Source organism: Canis lupus, chromosome 4 (genome assembly GCF_003254725.2).
Source record: "Canis lupus dingo isolate Sandy chromosome 4, ASM325472v2, whole genome shotgun sequence".
NCBI classification, from domain to species: Eukaryota; Metazoa; Chordata; class Mammalia; order Carnivora; family Canidae; genus Canis; species Canis lupus.
Genome location: NC_064246.1, coordinates 40,289,746 through 40,304,683, shown reverse-complemented (window position 1 = coordinate 40,304,683; position 14,938 = coordinate 40,289,746). Strand labels below are relative to the sequence as shown.

Below are 14,938 nucleotides of genomic sequence, written 5' to 3'. Positions count from 1 at the left end.
CCACTTTACTGATGAGGAAACAGCAGCTCAGAGAAGTCAAGACACATGTTCAAGGTCATATAGCAGGGAAGGAACAGAGAGATTGGAACCCTTTCCTTCTTTACTGGAAGCCTCTTGGAGCAAGATACAACTACTCCAGCAGGATGCTGTTGGCTTATCACAGCTGGTACTCTGTGCTTTCTTTGGTATAGCCCAGGCTATGTTTTGTAGTTTTTGTGGCTGTTCTATTTGCGGGTGTGTACATGTGTGTGCACGTGTGTGTACACCTGTACACATGCTGTCTCTCTAGTCAAAGAGCCTGGCTGGCACTTATCAGCCCTTCCTGACAGGTGCTGGTTCTTGTTCCTGTGACCCCATGACAGCCCTGAACCTGTGAGCTGGTCTCCTCTTGCATACGATTGCTCCATTCAATAGAACTCTTCTTTCTGCAGACACCCATGGTAGTTTCCTCCATAATAAAACTTTTTAAAAAGCACTATGTTAATGTCAGTGTTTCAGGCTGGCAGGGCTATTGGTGCCATCAACTCCTGGTATGTCAAGCCAGCAGGCAGGCGGTAAGATTCTATACAGTGTGCCTGGGCTGCTGGGACCCCTGGCTACACACAAACAGGTGCCTGGGAGGGTTTTCTGTCTGCTGCAGGGGCTGGGGTGAACATTTTGGACAAGCATTAGACCCTGGATGACCAGGATCAAATCCTGGCCCTGGCCCTGTCACTTGCTAGTGCAGAGACTTTGAGTAGGTCTTGTCACTCATTCATTCATATCCCTCAAGGTCATGAGCACATTCACCCTTGTGGGCAAGGCACCAAGATGAATCTCCTGCACAGACCCCACCTGAAGGGAGCCTAGCTTTCTGCTCCCACCACTCTCCATGCATGCCCGCTAAGTATAGGTGTGTAGAGTATTCCAGGAGTGACCCTAGGCCAGCTTCCTTCTCCTGGGAGGGCCACATGGAGCCAGGCCCCAAAAGTGCTCAATCGGTGTGGTCAAGTGTAATTTCTCCCTTGGCTTTACACCAATTCTCTTGGGGCCAGCCTGGTAGCAGGGAGGGCCAGGAGGGCACACTCAGAGGAAGTCCACATCCCAACTTACTCTTTGGGGGGATTCAGGTCCTCAGGTCTTGTCTCAAAGAACTGCAGCACCTCATCACACTGAGAGATATAGGGGGGCAGCTGGATCAGGGCCTGCAGAAGAAACACAAATGAGACTGAAGGAAAGAAAGGGGTGTCAGGAAAGCCATGAGTCAGGGGTTCTCAAACTTGGGTATGAGCAGAATCATCTGGGGGGTCAGGGTGGAGAGCTTGTGAAAACAGACGGCTGGGCCCTGCCCCCCTGCGATTTTCTGATTCAGCAGGTCTGGGGTTGGGCCTGAGAATGTGCATATCTGACAAATTCCCTGGTGGTGCTGCTGGTTTGGGGACACACACACACACACACACACACGTCCATACACATTACAGGCATATCTGAACAAATAATATGTATATATTTATCTAAAACACTCAACTGTGGACTTCATACCATGCCATTATTCTTCAATTTCATCTCTATTGGCCATTGAGTGTGTCTCCTGCACAAATGTATCATAACTTCATTGACCAAGCCGCCTACTGGTGCGCGCTAAGCTTGTTTCCAACATGCCTGCATGGATGTCTCAACTTATGGATCTGCAGTGTTAAAGTGAAGGCACTGCTTTATGATTTGGGAAGAGGTCAGAAGTTCCTGGGTTAATGAGGAGTTGGAACATCTGGTATCCCTCACTGCCCCAGTCCATATTAATTTGCCATCCTAGCTCATCCGTTCAAGGAACCTCAAATGTCTGTCAATGGGCTGGATAAGGAGTGGAGGGAGGGCAGAAAGGGGATGAGGCATCTGTCGTATCAGTTCACTTCCCAACAGGTAGCCATTCAACAATTCAATGGACACTATCTTTGTGCCCAGAACTGCACCGGTTTCTGCGTCCAATACAAGAGAAGGATGAGGTACATCCTGATCATGAAAGGCTCTGAAAATAAGACAAAGCTCCATAATGAATGAACAGCTCAGTTTAGTAGATCTTTATTTAAGCCCCCTTCTGGCTCAGGTCCTGAGGATACAGATTGCAGTGCAGCAGAGCTGTTTCATAAACTTCTGTGTGGGGAGAGCGCCTGCGCGCATGCACACATTTAAATAGCACAGCCAGCCATTTCAGCCCACCAGTGCATGCTCTGGAGGGAAGCAGGACTCCCCTCCAGAGAAGGCCTCAGTTCCTGGGTGCCTCTTGTGTGCCTCCTTGCCATGCTGAGGGAGTTGGGAGTGGGAAAACCCCCATATCTTCGATTTCCTATGTAACAGGCCTCTAAAAGCTCACTCCCTATTCACCCCCTGCAAAGTGACGCTCTAGCCCTGCTACGGGCTAGGATGGACGAGTATTTTGACTTCTTTTTCAGATTTAAAAAAAAAAAGTTTTAATTGAGGTAGGATACACATAAAATTTGCCATTTTAATAATTTGTTTTTTATTTTTTTAAGTAGGCTCCATGCCCAACGTGAGGCTCAAACTCATGACCCCAAGACCAAGAGTCACATGCTCTACTGACTGAGCCAGCCAGGCACCTTATCATCTTAACTATGTATGTATGTATGTATGTTTTAAAGATTTTATTTATTTATTAATGAGAGAGAGTGCGAGAGCGAGCGAGCAGCAGAGACACAGGCAGAGGGAGAAGCAGGCTCCATGCAGGGAGCCCGTCATGGGACTTGATCCTGGGTCTCCAGGTTCATGCCCTGGGCTGAAGGGAGCCCGATGTGGGACTCGGTCCCAGGACTCCAGAATCACACCGAGCCAAAGGCAGATGCTCAACCACTGAGCCACCCAGCGTCCCTCATCTTAACCATTTTTAAGCATACAGTTCAGCTGCATTAAGTACATTTGCCTCATTGTGCAACCATCACATCTATCCATCCCAGAATTCTATTTTGCAAAATTGAAGCCCTGTACCAAAGAAACCATTCTCTCTTCCCCTAGCTCCTGGCAACCATTCTTTCTGTCACTATGAGTTTGACTACTCTAAGTATCTCGTGTAAGTGGGATCATACAATATTTGTCCTTTTGTGACAGGCCACCTTCACTTACCTAACAGCCTCAAGGTTCACCTATGCTGTAGCATGTGCTAGAATTTCCCTCCTTTTCAAGGCTGAAATAATATTCCACTGTATGGCTATGCCACATTCTGTTTATTCGTTTATCCACCGACGGTCACTTGGGTTGCTGACCCTACGTAGCTTTGGGTCTGGTTCTGACTTTAATACAAATCCCAGGTTCAAGCCATCTCAGATCTAAAGTAGAAGAACATGTGAGGTGGGTGGACATGTTTTAGTAGGGTGATTGCCCTAGTCACTGTCCAAGCTCTATCCTTCTGTGGTGAAGGATGCTGACCATTAAGGGACTGGTATTTGTGGCTCATTGATTTTGTTAGCCTTGAAGTAGTTCCAGCTCAGCAGCAAATCCCCAGGGACTGATCTTTTCCAGGCTGAAGGCAGAGAGCCCAAGAGGGAGAGAGCAGGCACTTTCCTCTCTTACCTCTGACTTCTGACCTCCTTCTCTTTCTGGCTTGGAGTATTCATTCTGCCTGGGATGAGTTGCCATCTTGGGGGCCCCTGTGGGTCTGTCTTTCCTCTGAAATTCTGCAGTTTGTACAGTTAGAACCACATAATGAAGGGGCTGATTATATGCTGGACTGTGGTGTGTCCTGGCTGCTTTGTGTGCAGAAATCCTGTGGCTCTCCCCAGACTGCAATAACACTATTCCCTTATGTTGGCTCAGCATTTGCTGGCTCTCAAAATGTGTTCATCTGCTATGTTCCATGTAATCCTGAGAAGGCTGACCCATTTCTGAGATGGGAAAGTGGAAGTTCTGGTGAAGTAGGCAGGACTCGAGAGCCCAGGACTGGCCAACACCAGCTCCTCTACCCCAAATCCACAGAGGGCAGAGGTATGTGGCTGTTCCTCCTACACCTTCCCTACATATCTGAGTAGTGCTGGGGAACCCCTGATACCTGGTGAAAAGTATTTACAGGGGGAGGGGGACACCCATATGGCTCAGTTGATTGAGTGTTCGACTCTTGAGTTTAGCTCAGGTCATGATTTGGGGTCCTGAGATCGAGCCTGTCAGGCCCTGTACTCAGCGGGGAGTCTGCGAGAGATTCTCTCCCTCTCCCTCTCTCTGCTCCTCCCCCTGCTCATGCTCTTGCTCTCTCTCTCAAATAATTAAATAAATCTTTACACTTGATCTTAGCCAAAAGGTGGAGAAGCAATGAAGTTAAAAAAAAAAAAGAAGAAGAAAGTATTCACTGGATCAATGACTCGAGGGAAAGGCCTGGATGTGGCCACCTGGTCTGTTTGGGGGAGCAGGGTGGGCCCTGAGGTGGCTGTGGCTTCCACTTATGGGGCGGGGGCGGGGGGCCTCCCAGGGTGCTCCTTGCTGAAATGAGCAGAGGCTCTGAAAGGACCAGTGAGGGAAGAGACGACGAGGCCCATGGAAACCTCCTGACAATGCCAAGTTCCCTTTTGGTTTTGAGCAATTCCTAGGAAGTAAAAGCCAACCCCCAAACCATAAAATACAGCCAAGTTACTAATAAAAGGCAGCACTGAATGCTTTGATGTTTGTCCCTTTCATTTTGGAAGGACAGGCTAACAGTAAAAACATGACCTGGGGCAAAGAAATAAGTCTGCTTCTGAAATACTCCAGAATTGTCTTGTGTTCGGTCAGTAAAAACAGAGAACCATAGTTGCAGGAAAACTCAGTTCTGTCCCGGATAGAATCCTGGCCCTTTGGATAGATGTGGCTGGTTGATGCAGGGTCCAGAGGAGAGGTGAGCAGGAGCCCTGTTTGCTGAGAGTCATGATAGAAGGTCAGATAGATCCATTTCCTGATTCTGGCTCTGGCCACGACATCCCATCACCTGAGCCTCAGCTTGCTCATGTGTAAAATGGAAACCACGAACACCCACCTTGGAAGGTTGTGTTACAGAATAAGTGAGGAAAATGGCTTTAAGATTTCCATCATACACTAGTTGCTTGATAACACTAAGTTAACTCTTTGTCTCTCGGTACTGTATCAAGTACAGCAGTGTGGTGGTGCTCGGAGGTGATTCTAGAACCAGCATGATGGCTCTGCTAAACAACAACGCCTCGCCTAGTAAGGGAGATGAGTTTTCTCAGTTCTTTCAACCCTCTGGAACTTTAAAACGAATGCCCCAGAAAATTACCACTTCTCTCTCTTTATATTTTTGTAATTTTATTTTAGTGTGGTAAGAACACTCACCAAGAGATCTACCTTCATAACAATTTTAAGCACGCAATACAGTATTGTTGGCATTGTATAGTAGATCTCTAGAGCTTATTCATCTTGTTTGACTGAAACTTTACATCTGTAGGTCAGTAACTTCCCATTTTTCTGTCCCTCCAGCCCCTGGCAAACCACCATTTTGCTCTATGATTGAGGTTTGACTATTTCAGATCATATAAGTGGAATCATGTGGTATTTTATCTTTCTGTGGCTGGCTTACTTTGCCTAGCGTCCTTAAGGTTCATCCACATTGTGACATATTGCAGAATATCCTTCTTTTAAAAGGCGGCATAGTAGTCTGTGGTATGTATATACCACGTTCAGGCTGTTTCCACATCTTGGCTATTAGGAACAGTGCTACGACCAGCGCGGGAGTGCTAATATCTCTTCCAGATCCTGACTTCAATTTCTTTGGATATGTACTCAGAATTGGGATTGCTGGATCGTAAGGTAGCACTATTCTTGATTTTTTGAGGAACTTTCATACTGTTTTTCATAGAGGCTGCATTTCACATTCCCACCAACAGTGTAGGAGTGTTCCAATTTCTCCATATCCTTACCAAGGCTTGTTTTTTGTTTTTGTTTTTTTATAATAGCCATCCTGACAGATGTGAGGTGATATTACATTGTGGTTTTGATTCACATTTCCCTGTTGATGAGTGACACATTAAGCAGTTTTTCATATACCAGTTGGTCATTTGTGTCTCTTCTTTGGAGAAATGTCTTTTCAAGGTCTTAACTAACTTACTTACTTACTTACTTACTTACTTACTTACTTACTTATTTATTTATTTATTTATTTATTTATTTATCTAATCTATTTATTTATTTATTTATTTATTTATTTATTTATGACAGAGAGAGAGAGAGAAGAGAAGAGAAGAGAAGAGAAGAGAAGAGAAGAGAAGAGAAGAGAAGAGAAGAGAGGCAGAGACACAGGAGGAGGGAGAAGCAGGCTCCATGCCCGGAGCCCGACGCAGGACTCGATCCCGGGTCTCCAGGATCGCGCCCTGGGCCAAAGGCAGGCGCTAAACCACTGAGCCACCCAGGGATCACCTTAACCCATTTTTAAATCAAGTTCTTAGCTATTTTGCTATTGGAGTTCATTATATACTTTGGAGATTGACAAATCATATACCTTGACAGGTATATGATTTGCAAATGTTTTCTCCCATTTTTTAAAAGTTTTATTTATTCATTCATGAGAGACACACAGAGAGAGGCAGAAACATAGGCAGAGGGAGAAGAGGGGAGCCCAATGCAGGACTCAATCTCAGGACCTTGGGATCACGACCTGAGCCAAAGGCAGACGCTCAATTGATGAGCCACCCAGGCATCCCTATTTTCTCCCATTTTGTAGGTCACTTCTTTACTCTGTTATTTCCTTTGTTGTGCAACTTTTTAGTTTGATGTAGTCCCACTTGTTTATTTTTATTTTTGTTGCCTCTGCTTTTGATATTATATTCATGATATCACTGGCAAGAGCTCCAAAAACAATCCACGCACATGGGCCCCTGGTCTTTGACAAAGGCACCAAGAATATACAATGGGGAAGGGGGACAGTCTCTTCAACAAATGGTGCTGGGAGAACAATATCCACTTGGAAAACAATAACATGGGGCCCTTATCTTACACCACATGCAAAAATCTACTCCAAGTGGATTAAAGACTTAAACATAAGACCTAAAACTGGCAAATTCTTGGAAGGAAAAGGTTCTTCTTTTCTTTTCTTTTCTTTCTTTCTTCCCTTTCCCTCTTTCTTCCTTCTTTCTTTTTTCTTTTCTTTTCTTTTCTTTCTTTCTTCTTTCTTTTCTTTTCTTTCTTTCTTTTCTTTCTTTCTTTCTTTCTTTCTTCTTTCTTTCTTTCTTTCTTTCTTTCTTTCTTCTTTCTTCTTTCTTTCTCTCTCTCTCTCTCTCTCTCTCTTCTTTCTTCCTAAGATTTTACTTATTTATTCATGAGAGACACAGAGAGAGACGCAGAAACCTCATGAGTTAAGGGGATACCTGGGTGGCTCAACGGCAAGTCCACTCTCCAGAATGGTGCATTGGGTCTAGGACCCTGAATCCTTTGTGTTCTGTCTCTTCTAGGGGATTTTACTGTCAGACCAGGGGGGTCAGCTAGTCCCGGCACTGGGGTATCATTCCATTTGTCACAAGGAAATGTCCATGCAAAGTCTGCCAGACAGACAGCTGGTATTTTAATGAGCTTACAGAACAACTTGAGAGGCTATTTGGGGAGCTGCTTGAAAATAAATGCTTGTATATGTGGCAGACTTTGGTCAAGTCTTATTTTCACTGTGTTCTTCAATGAACAGAGGTTCTGAAACTTAATGTCGTTGAATAAATTAATCTTTTTATGGCTCTTTGTTATCTATGGTACTTTGTATCTTTAGAAATCCCTCTATATCTAGAGATTATGAAGGTTCCCCCTACCCTGTTTTTATCTTCTAAAACTTTTTATAGTATTGCTTCTTATATCTAGGTCTTTAATTTCCTGAGAAATGATTATATGTGTGGTGTGAGGCAGGGGTTAGTTATCTTTTGTTTGTTTGTTTTTTTTTTTTTCCATAAAAATTCCCCCTTACTGAGGAATCCAACCTTTCCTCAATGACCTGCAAGGCTGCCTTTGTCAGTATTCAAGTGTCCAAATATACACGGGTCTGATTTCTGGCTTCTCTATTTTGTTCCAAGGTTTGTCTATCCTTGTGCCAACACCTTACTATGTTACTTACTACAACTTTATAATATATCTAGTAGAGCAGAAAGTTTTTTCCTAGTTGGAATTAGGTTTGGGATACTTACAGCCTTAGTCTAGCTTTACCTATTGGAGACTAACAATTTCTACTAAAATAAAGCTAATTAGTTATAGATTAAATTGGCTTAAGTCAGCTCACAACAGTGTCAATAACAGATACTCAAATGTTAAATAAGAGTCTTGTAGTCTGTAAAAGATTTTGCAGACCTTGTGAATAGTTTCATCTCCTTCCAGGAGGGCAGTTACCTTGAAGCCAAGCTGAGGAATTTGGCCAACCAAAGCCCCAAAATATCTGCTCTGCTCTGCTTCTTATGATGTATTAATAGCAGGGAGTGTAACTTCATGTGGCTCATATGACAAAGCAGTTTTTTCCCTATGGCTAATCCAGGTGAATTCTTGATGCCCATACCATTCCAAGCACGAGCCAGTTGCAGGCAGCTGCTATCTTTTTTCATTTCAGGATTAAAAAAAAAAAAAAAAAAAGATTTCTTTCTTTATTTGGGGGGGAGGGGCAGGAGGAGAGGGAGAGAGATCCTCAAGCAGACTCCCCGTTGAGCACAGAGCCCAACACACGGCTCGATTTCATGACCCCGAGATCACAACCTGAGTAGAAATCAAGAGTGGGATGCCCAACCAAGCCACTCAGGTGCCCCTCATTTTAGGATTTTAAATCTCCTTTTCCAAATCAAATGTCCATGGTTTGTGAAGCCCTGGGTATGAGCAAAGTATGACTCTGGAGAGAAGTTGTGTGTGCTGGGGAAGAAGCAGGATAGCAACACTTTGGACTGAGAGATTAACAGTTGCTATGGAAGGTACCAGCTGGAAATCCCCAGCTGGACAAGGTGACCTCAGAGGTCCAAAGTGCTTGCCAGCAAGGCCTGGACAATGGATGTTTAAGCTCTAGAAATTTGAAGACACAAAGAGGAGAAAATTCAAACTTTCATCTAAGAGCTGGGAGACAGTAGTAGTATCTTTGTGCCTAGGTGACCTTCCCTGCCCTTTACTCCCCAATCTCTTTTTAAGGATATCCTTAGGAGAGAAAGAGAGAGGCTGTAAGTGGTATGTGAATGTCAAGTCCTAAAAGACCAGTGTTCAACCATCAAATCTTCCAATACTATTGCTGGAAGTAACTCTATTGGGCCTCTGTTTCCTCGTGTACATAACAGGAATAATAAAACCAACTTTCCAAGATTACTGGAGGGATGAAACAAGGTCATGCCTGGCAAAGAGAAGATAGGAGTGATCAGGAGTGATTTTCTGTCCTTCCATGACATCTGCCAAGATGAGGGTCATCTATCCCCACACTACCCCCCTTTCATTTTTTTTTTTATAGATGTATTGAAGTATAATTTATGTACCATAAAATCCATGCACTATAAATACACAACTCAACGATACTTAGTAAATTACAGAGTTGTGCAACCATTACCACATTCCAGTTTTAGAACTTTTCCATCGCCTCAAAAATTTCCCCCACCTAATGGGTGGTCCATCTCTGCCTGCACTGTCCTCAGGCCTAGGAAACCACTGTTCTGTTCTCTGTCTCTATAAAGTTGCCTTTTCTGCACATTTCATGTAGATCGAATCATGTAACACATCCTCTTTTACATCTGGCTTCTTTTGCATCATGTGTTTGAGATTCATCCAAGTTGCAGCATTTACCAGGATGTCACGGCATTTTATTGTTGAAAAATATTCCATTGCATGGGTATTCCATATTTTCTTTATCTATGCACCTAATGATGGACATTTGGATTGCTTCCAGTTTTTGGCTATTATGAATTGGTATTGCTATGAACATGTACATCCAAGTCTTTGTCTGGAGTAGACAGGTACCCAAGAGTGGTCATACAGGAAATTTCACTTGTGGAAAAAAGTGCCAAATTATTTTCCAAAGTGGTTTCCCATCATGTGTTCCCACCAGAATGAGGGCTCCAGTTTCCCCATATCCTCACCGCTCTTGGGTTTGTCTGTCTTGTGGGGTACAGCTGTTCCAGTTGCTGTGTAGGTTTCTCATTATGGTTTTATTTTGCATTACCTAATGATTAATGAAGCTGAACACCTTTTCCTGTGCTTATTAACCATTGTGCATCTTCTTGGGTGAAATCCCGATTCAAATCTTTTGTCTATTTTAAAACTGGGCCATCTTTATTGTTGAGTTGTAAGAAATCTTTATACAGATTCAATACAAGTCCCTTGTCAGAGATATGATTTATAAATATTTTTTCGTAATCTGTGGCATATCTTTTCATTTTCTTCACAGGATCCTTTTGAAGTACAGAATTTGGAAGTTTAATGAAGTCCAATTCATCAATTTTTCTCTTTTGGTGTCATATCTAGGAACTCTCTGCCTACACATGGTCATGAAGATTTTCTCCTCTGTTTTCTTCTGTAAGTTTTATAATTTTAGCTTTTATGTTTAGGTCTGTGATCCATTTTGAGTTGATTTTTGGACATGGTGCAAGGTAAGGATCCAACTTAATTTTTTCCTTTTTTTTTGGCATATGGATGTCCTATTGTCCCACACTGTTAAAAAGATTATACTTTTCCTACTGAATTTTTTAGCACCATTGCTGAAAATCAATTGACCATAAATTTCATAAAAGTTTATTTCTAGGCTGTCACTTCTGTTCCACTGATCTGTATGTCTCTCCTTATGCTAGTACCACACTGTCTTGATTACTGTAGCTTTTGTAGGAAGTTTTGAAAATGGGTGCTACAAGCCCCTAATTTTGTCCTTTTTTTTCATAATTGTTTTGGCTATTTTGGGTTCCTTGCATTTCTCCATGTAACTTAGGATCAGCTTGTTAATTCTACAAAAAAGCTTACTAGGATTTTGGCAGAGATATATTGAATCTATAGATCAGTTGGGGAAGAGCTGCCATTTTATTTTATTATTATTTTTTAAAGGTTTTATTATTTACTTGAGAGAGAGAGAGAAAGCATGTGCACAAGTAGGCAGAGTGGCAGGCAGAGGGAGAAGGGGAAGCAGGATCCCCATAGAGCAGGGAGCCCAATGCACAGCTTGATTCCAGGACCCCGAGATCATAACCTGAGCCGAAGGCAAACGCTTGTCCCTATTTATTATTTTTTGCTATTATTTGTCATTGGGATTTGTTTTTTGTTTTTTTTTTTTTTGTATTTCCAATCTTGTCCTTTGCCCATTTTTCCTGTATGGTTGTTTGCTTTTTTTCATATAAATTTCTACAACTTCTACATATATAATACACACACACACACCATGTTGTCCTTGTTAAGAAATTCACCTTACCCCTAAATTCTAATTTACTCTCCTAGATTTTTTTTAAAGTTTTAATTTAAATTCCAGTTAGTCAACATACACTGTAATGTTAGTTTCAGGTGTACAATATAGTGATTCAACACTTCCATACAACACTGGGTGTTCATCACAGCAAGTGCACTCCTTAATACCCATCACTATTTCACCCATCTCCCCACCTCCCCCTCTGGTAACCATCAGTTTGTTCTCTATAGTTAAGACTCCGTTTCTTTGTTTGCCTCTCATTTTTTCCCCCTTTGATCATTTGTTTTGTTTCTTAAATTCCACATATGAGTGAAATCATATGGTATTTGTCTTTCTCTGACTGACTTGTTTCACTTAGCATAATATTCTCTAGTTCCCTCTATGTCATTGGAAATGGCAAGATTTCATTTTTTTTTTTTTTACACCTGAGTAATAAGAATTACCACTTTAACACTATTGAATTTTCTAATTCAGGGGGATGGAATGTCTCTCCATTAATTTAAAGCTGATTTAATTTCTCTCAATAGTGTTCTGTAGTTTCAATGTATAAGCCTTGTATTTCTTTTATTAAATTTATTCCTAAGTATTTTATTCTTTTTGATGTTATTGTAAGTGGAATTTTCTTATTTTTTATAAGGAAAGATTTTTATTTTTTCTTTATTTTTTAAAGTAGGCTCCACGTCCAATGTGGGGCTTGAACTTACAACCCTGAGATCAAGTCTCACACTCCACACCACCTGAGCCAGCCAGGTGCCTCTACAACTGATTTTTGATATTGATCTTGTATCCTGTGGTCTTACTAAACTCGTTTATTAGTTCTAGCAGTTTTTCTAATGGATCCCTTATGATTTTCTACAATGGAATCATGTCATCTGTAAATCAAGGCAGTTTTACTTCTTCCTTTTTGAACTGTATGCCTTTTCTTTTCTTTTTTTTTTGCCTGCTTCCATTGGCTAGAAAATCCAGGAAAATGTAGAATAGAAGTGAGAAGAACAAATATACTTGCTTTGTTTCCAGTCTTTGGGAGAGAGAGCATTTGCTGCTCCATTGTTTTCTTTTTTTTTTTAAAGATTTTTAATTTTTATTTATTCATGTGAGAGAGAGAGAGAGAGAGAGAGAGAGAGAGGCAGAGACATAGGCAGGCTCCACGCAGGGAGCCCAATGTGGGACTCGATCCGGGGACTCCAGGATCACGCCCTGGGCTGAAGGCAGATGCTCAACTGCTGAGCCACCCAGGCGTCCCTGCTGCTCTGCTCCATTGTTTTTATTTATTTATTTATTTATTTATTTATTTATTTATTTATTTATTTATTTATTTATCTATCTATCTATCTTTATTTGTTTATGATAATCACACACAGAGAGGGGGGCGGGGGGGACAGAAACACAGGCAGAGGGAAAAGCAGGCTCCATGCATCGGGAGCCTGACGTGGGATTCGATCCCGGGTCTCCAGGATCACGCCCTGGGCCAAAGGCAGGCGCTAAACCGCTGCGCTACCCAGGGATCCCCATCTGCTCCATTGTTAAAGCATTTCTTGCTTCTCCAGTCAGAGCTGCTATTGATTTTAAGTTAGAGAAATAAATACTAAGGGTAGGAAAAGCGTACTTCTTTCCCAACCACAGCCTCAAATCAAATGAGATACAGCCAAAAAGCAAGCCCCTTGTGGTTTAGAACATTCAAGGGATTGGAAGCCAGCTGCGTTGTCCAATGACAGGGACTAAATAACTTTTGGAACATCCACACACAATGGAATACTACGCAGCCATTTAAAGTAGGCTCAAAAAGATGTTGTAATAGTATGGGGAAATTCTTACTATCACAATATTAAAAAAGAAAGAGCAACAAAAATAACACATATGGGATGGTGTCAACACCATAAAGAAATGCATTGTGAGAGAAAAGAGAAACATGTAGAGACCTTAATAATTGTTGCCTCTGAGTAGAGGACTCACAGGTGATTGTTTTTCTGGTTTTACATTTTTTGCACCTGCAGATTGCTTGCAATGACTATTTTGTAGCCAGAAAGGGAAAAGAAGAAAAAAACAACCCAGAGGGAAGACATGAGACACAGGGAAGTGTTAACATTTCTTAGACTTACCTTACAGTACTCATCAATCGGTATCAGGCGTTTGACTGCCACATCCCGGATGTGGCTTCGTCGGAAGAGAATTTTGCCTGCAGGAGATGAGAGCAGATGTGGTATTGTAAGGGGGCAATGACAAGCTCTCAGCAACCCTGGAGGGTGCAGATGTGGCACTGGTAGGTCTGAGGGGTACCTAAATTCCTCCCCTAATCATCTGTTTGTAACAGAAAGGATCCAAGCCTTCCTAACTCATCAAAAACTAAGTGAGAATCTACTACTTGCTTCGTGATATCCCCAGCACTGGATGTGGTACCAGGACTTCCTGTGTGACATGTGGGCAGGTCACAAACAAAGACAAGTATGTAAACGATGCCACTGAGGATGTCTGGAAACATCCAAGATGCTATAATGTTCTGGATGAGGTTTCTTTAAAGCAAACTGGTGAGTTTCCATGAGCCTAATGGGGGAGAGTCATGGGGAGGTGGTGGCCAAGTGCATGCACTAACTATTAAGATGGCTTGGCCTCATGTTCTGGACCTGTCATAGAGGCAGGGGACGGGCAAAATCAGAAATAAGACACTGAGGGGGGGCCAAAGAGATGGGGGATGGAGACAAGCCCCTCTGCCACGCTTACGTAGAGTGCCAGGAGATCTCCATGGGGAGGTCAAAGAAGAGGGCACAGGGAGACCACAGCTTTTCAGACAGCAGAGTATAGCGAGCTACAGAGAGCTTCACCTACTTCTGGTCTGAGAAGGCAAGTCAAGGAGAGGAATCTGGGTCACAAGGCTCACAGGGCAAGGAGGGATCAACCAGTGCTCTAACATGGCTCTGGGGAGGCTGCAATCTCCACAGATCTAGCTTGGGTGAGCAGGAACAGGATAGTAGGAAAGGTCCAAACGAGTTTTCATAAGACAGAACCGAAATGAATGAGAACAGCCTATTGACTCCAAGATTTACAATGCAAGCTGTTAAGGGAGATTTGTGCCCCAAAAGCCAATGTGGTTAATCTAACATTTAAAATAATCTGATCACCTGAGTTTAGCAGAGGGGCACAATTAGGAAATTAGGTATATATGGTCAACCTAATGATGAGGTTTTCCCCCTCCCTAATTTCTACCAATTAAAAAGAAAACAATAACCCACAGTGAGATAAAATATATACTCCTCATATTCTTTAATAACAGGGAATTGCATTTGTTTATTATGGTGATCGTTTTAATTCTGATGAGTCAAACTTCTGACACACCATGTTTACTAGAAAAGGAAAATCTAGAACAAAACGCATCATGCAGGATTCAAAGTGGTTGTCTCCAAGGGACGGAAGACAACCTTTTTGTTTTCTTTTTTGACTTTCCCCAAATTTCCTACCATAAACATGTATTGCTTCTGGAATCAGAAAATGTTCATGTTGTTTACCATAAAAAAGCAAATGATGCAGCCAAGTGGGGAGAGTTTACAACCCGGTATTCCTGTTTCCATTCAGTTGATAGGTACACTCTAGCTACTG

The 14,938-nt window shown here is 42.4% G+C and overlaps 1 protein-coding gene across 2 annotated transcripts in view; it reads right to left on the bottom strand.

The window, feature by feature from the left end:
- SH3PXD2B (SH3 and PX domains 2B) overlaps positions 1-14,938 on the bottom strand; it is a 100,773-nt gene that overhangs the window by 40,982 nt on the left and 44,853 nt on the right. For both annotated transcript variants that reach the window (XM_025434550.3, XM_025434551.3), the window contains exons 4-5: positions 13,447-13,523; positions 1,093-1,184 (exon numbers count right to left, since the gene is read on the bottom strand). In XM_025434550.3, the coding sequence (XP_025290335.1) occupies positions 1,093-1,184; positions 13,447-13,523 (169 nt within the window). The remainder of the gene's footprint in view (positions 1-1,092; positions 1,185-13,446; positions 13,524-14,938) is intronic.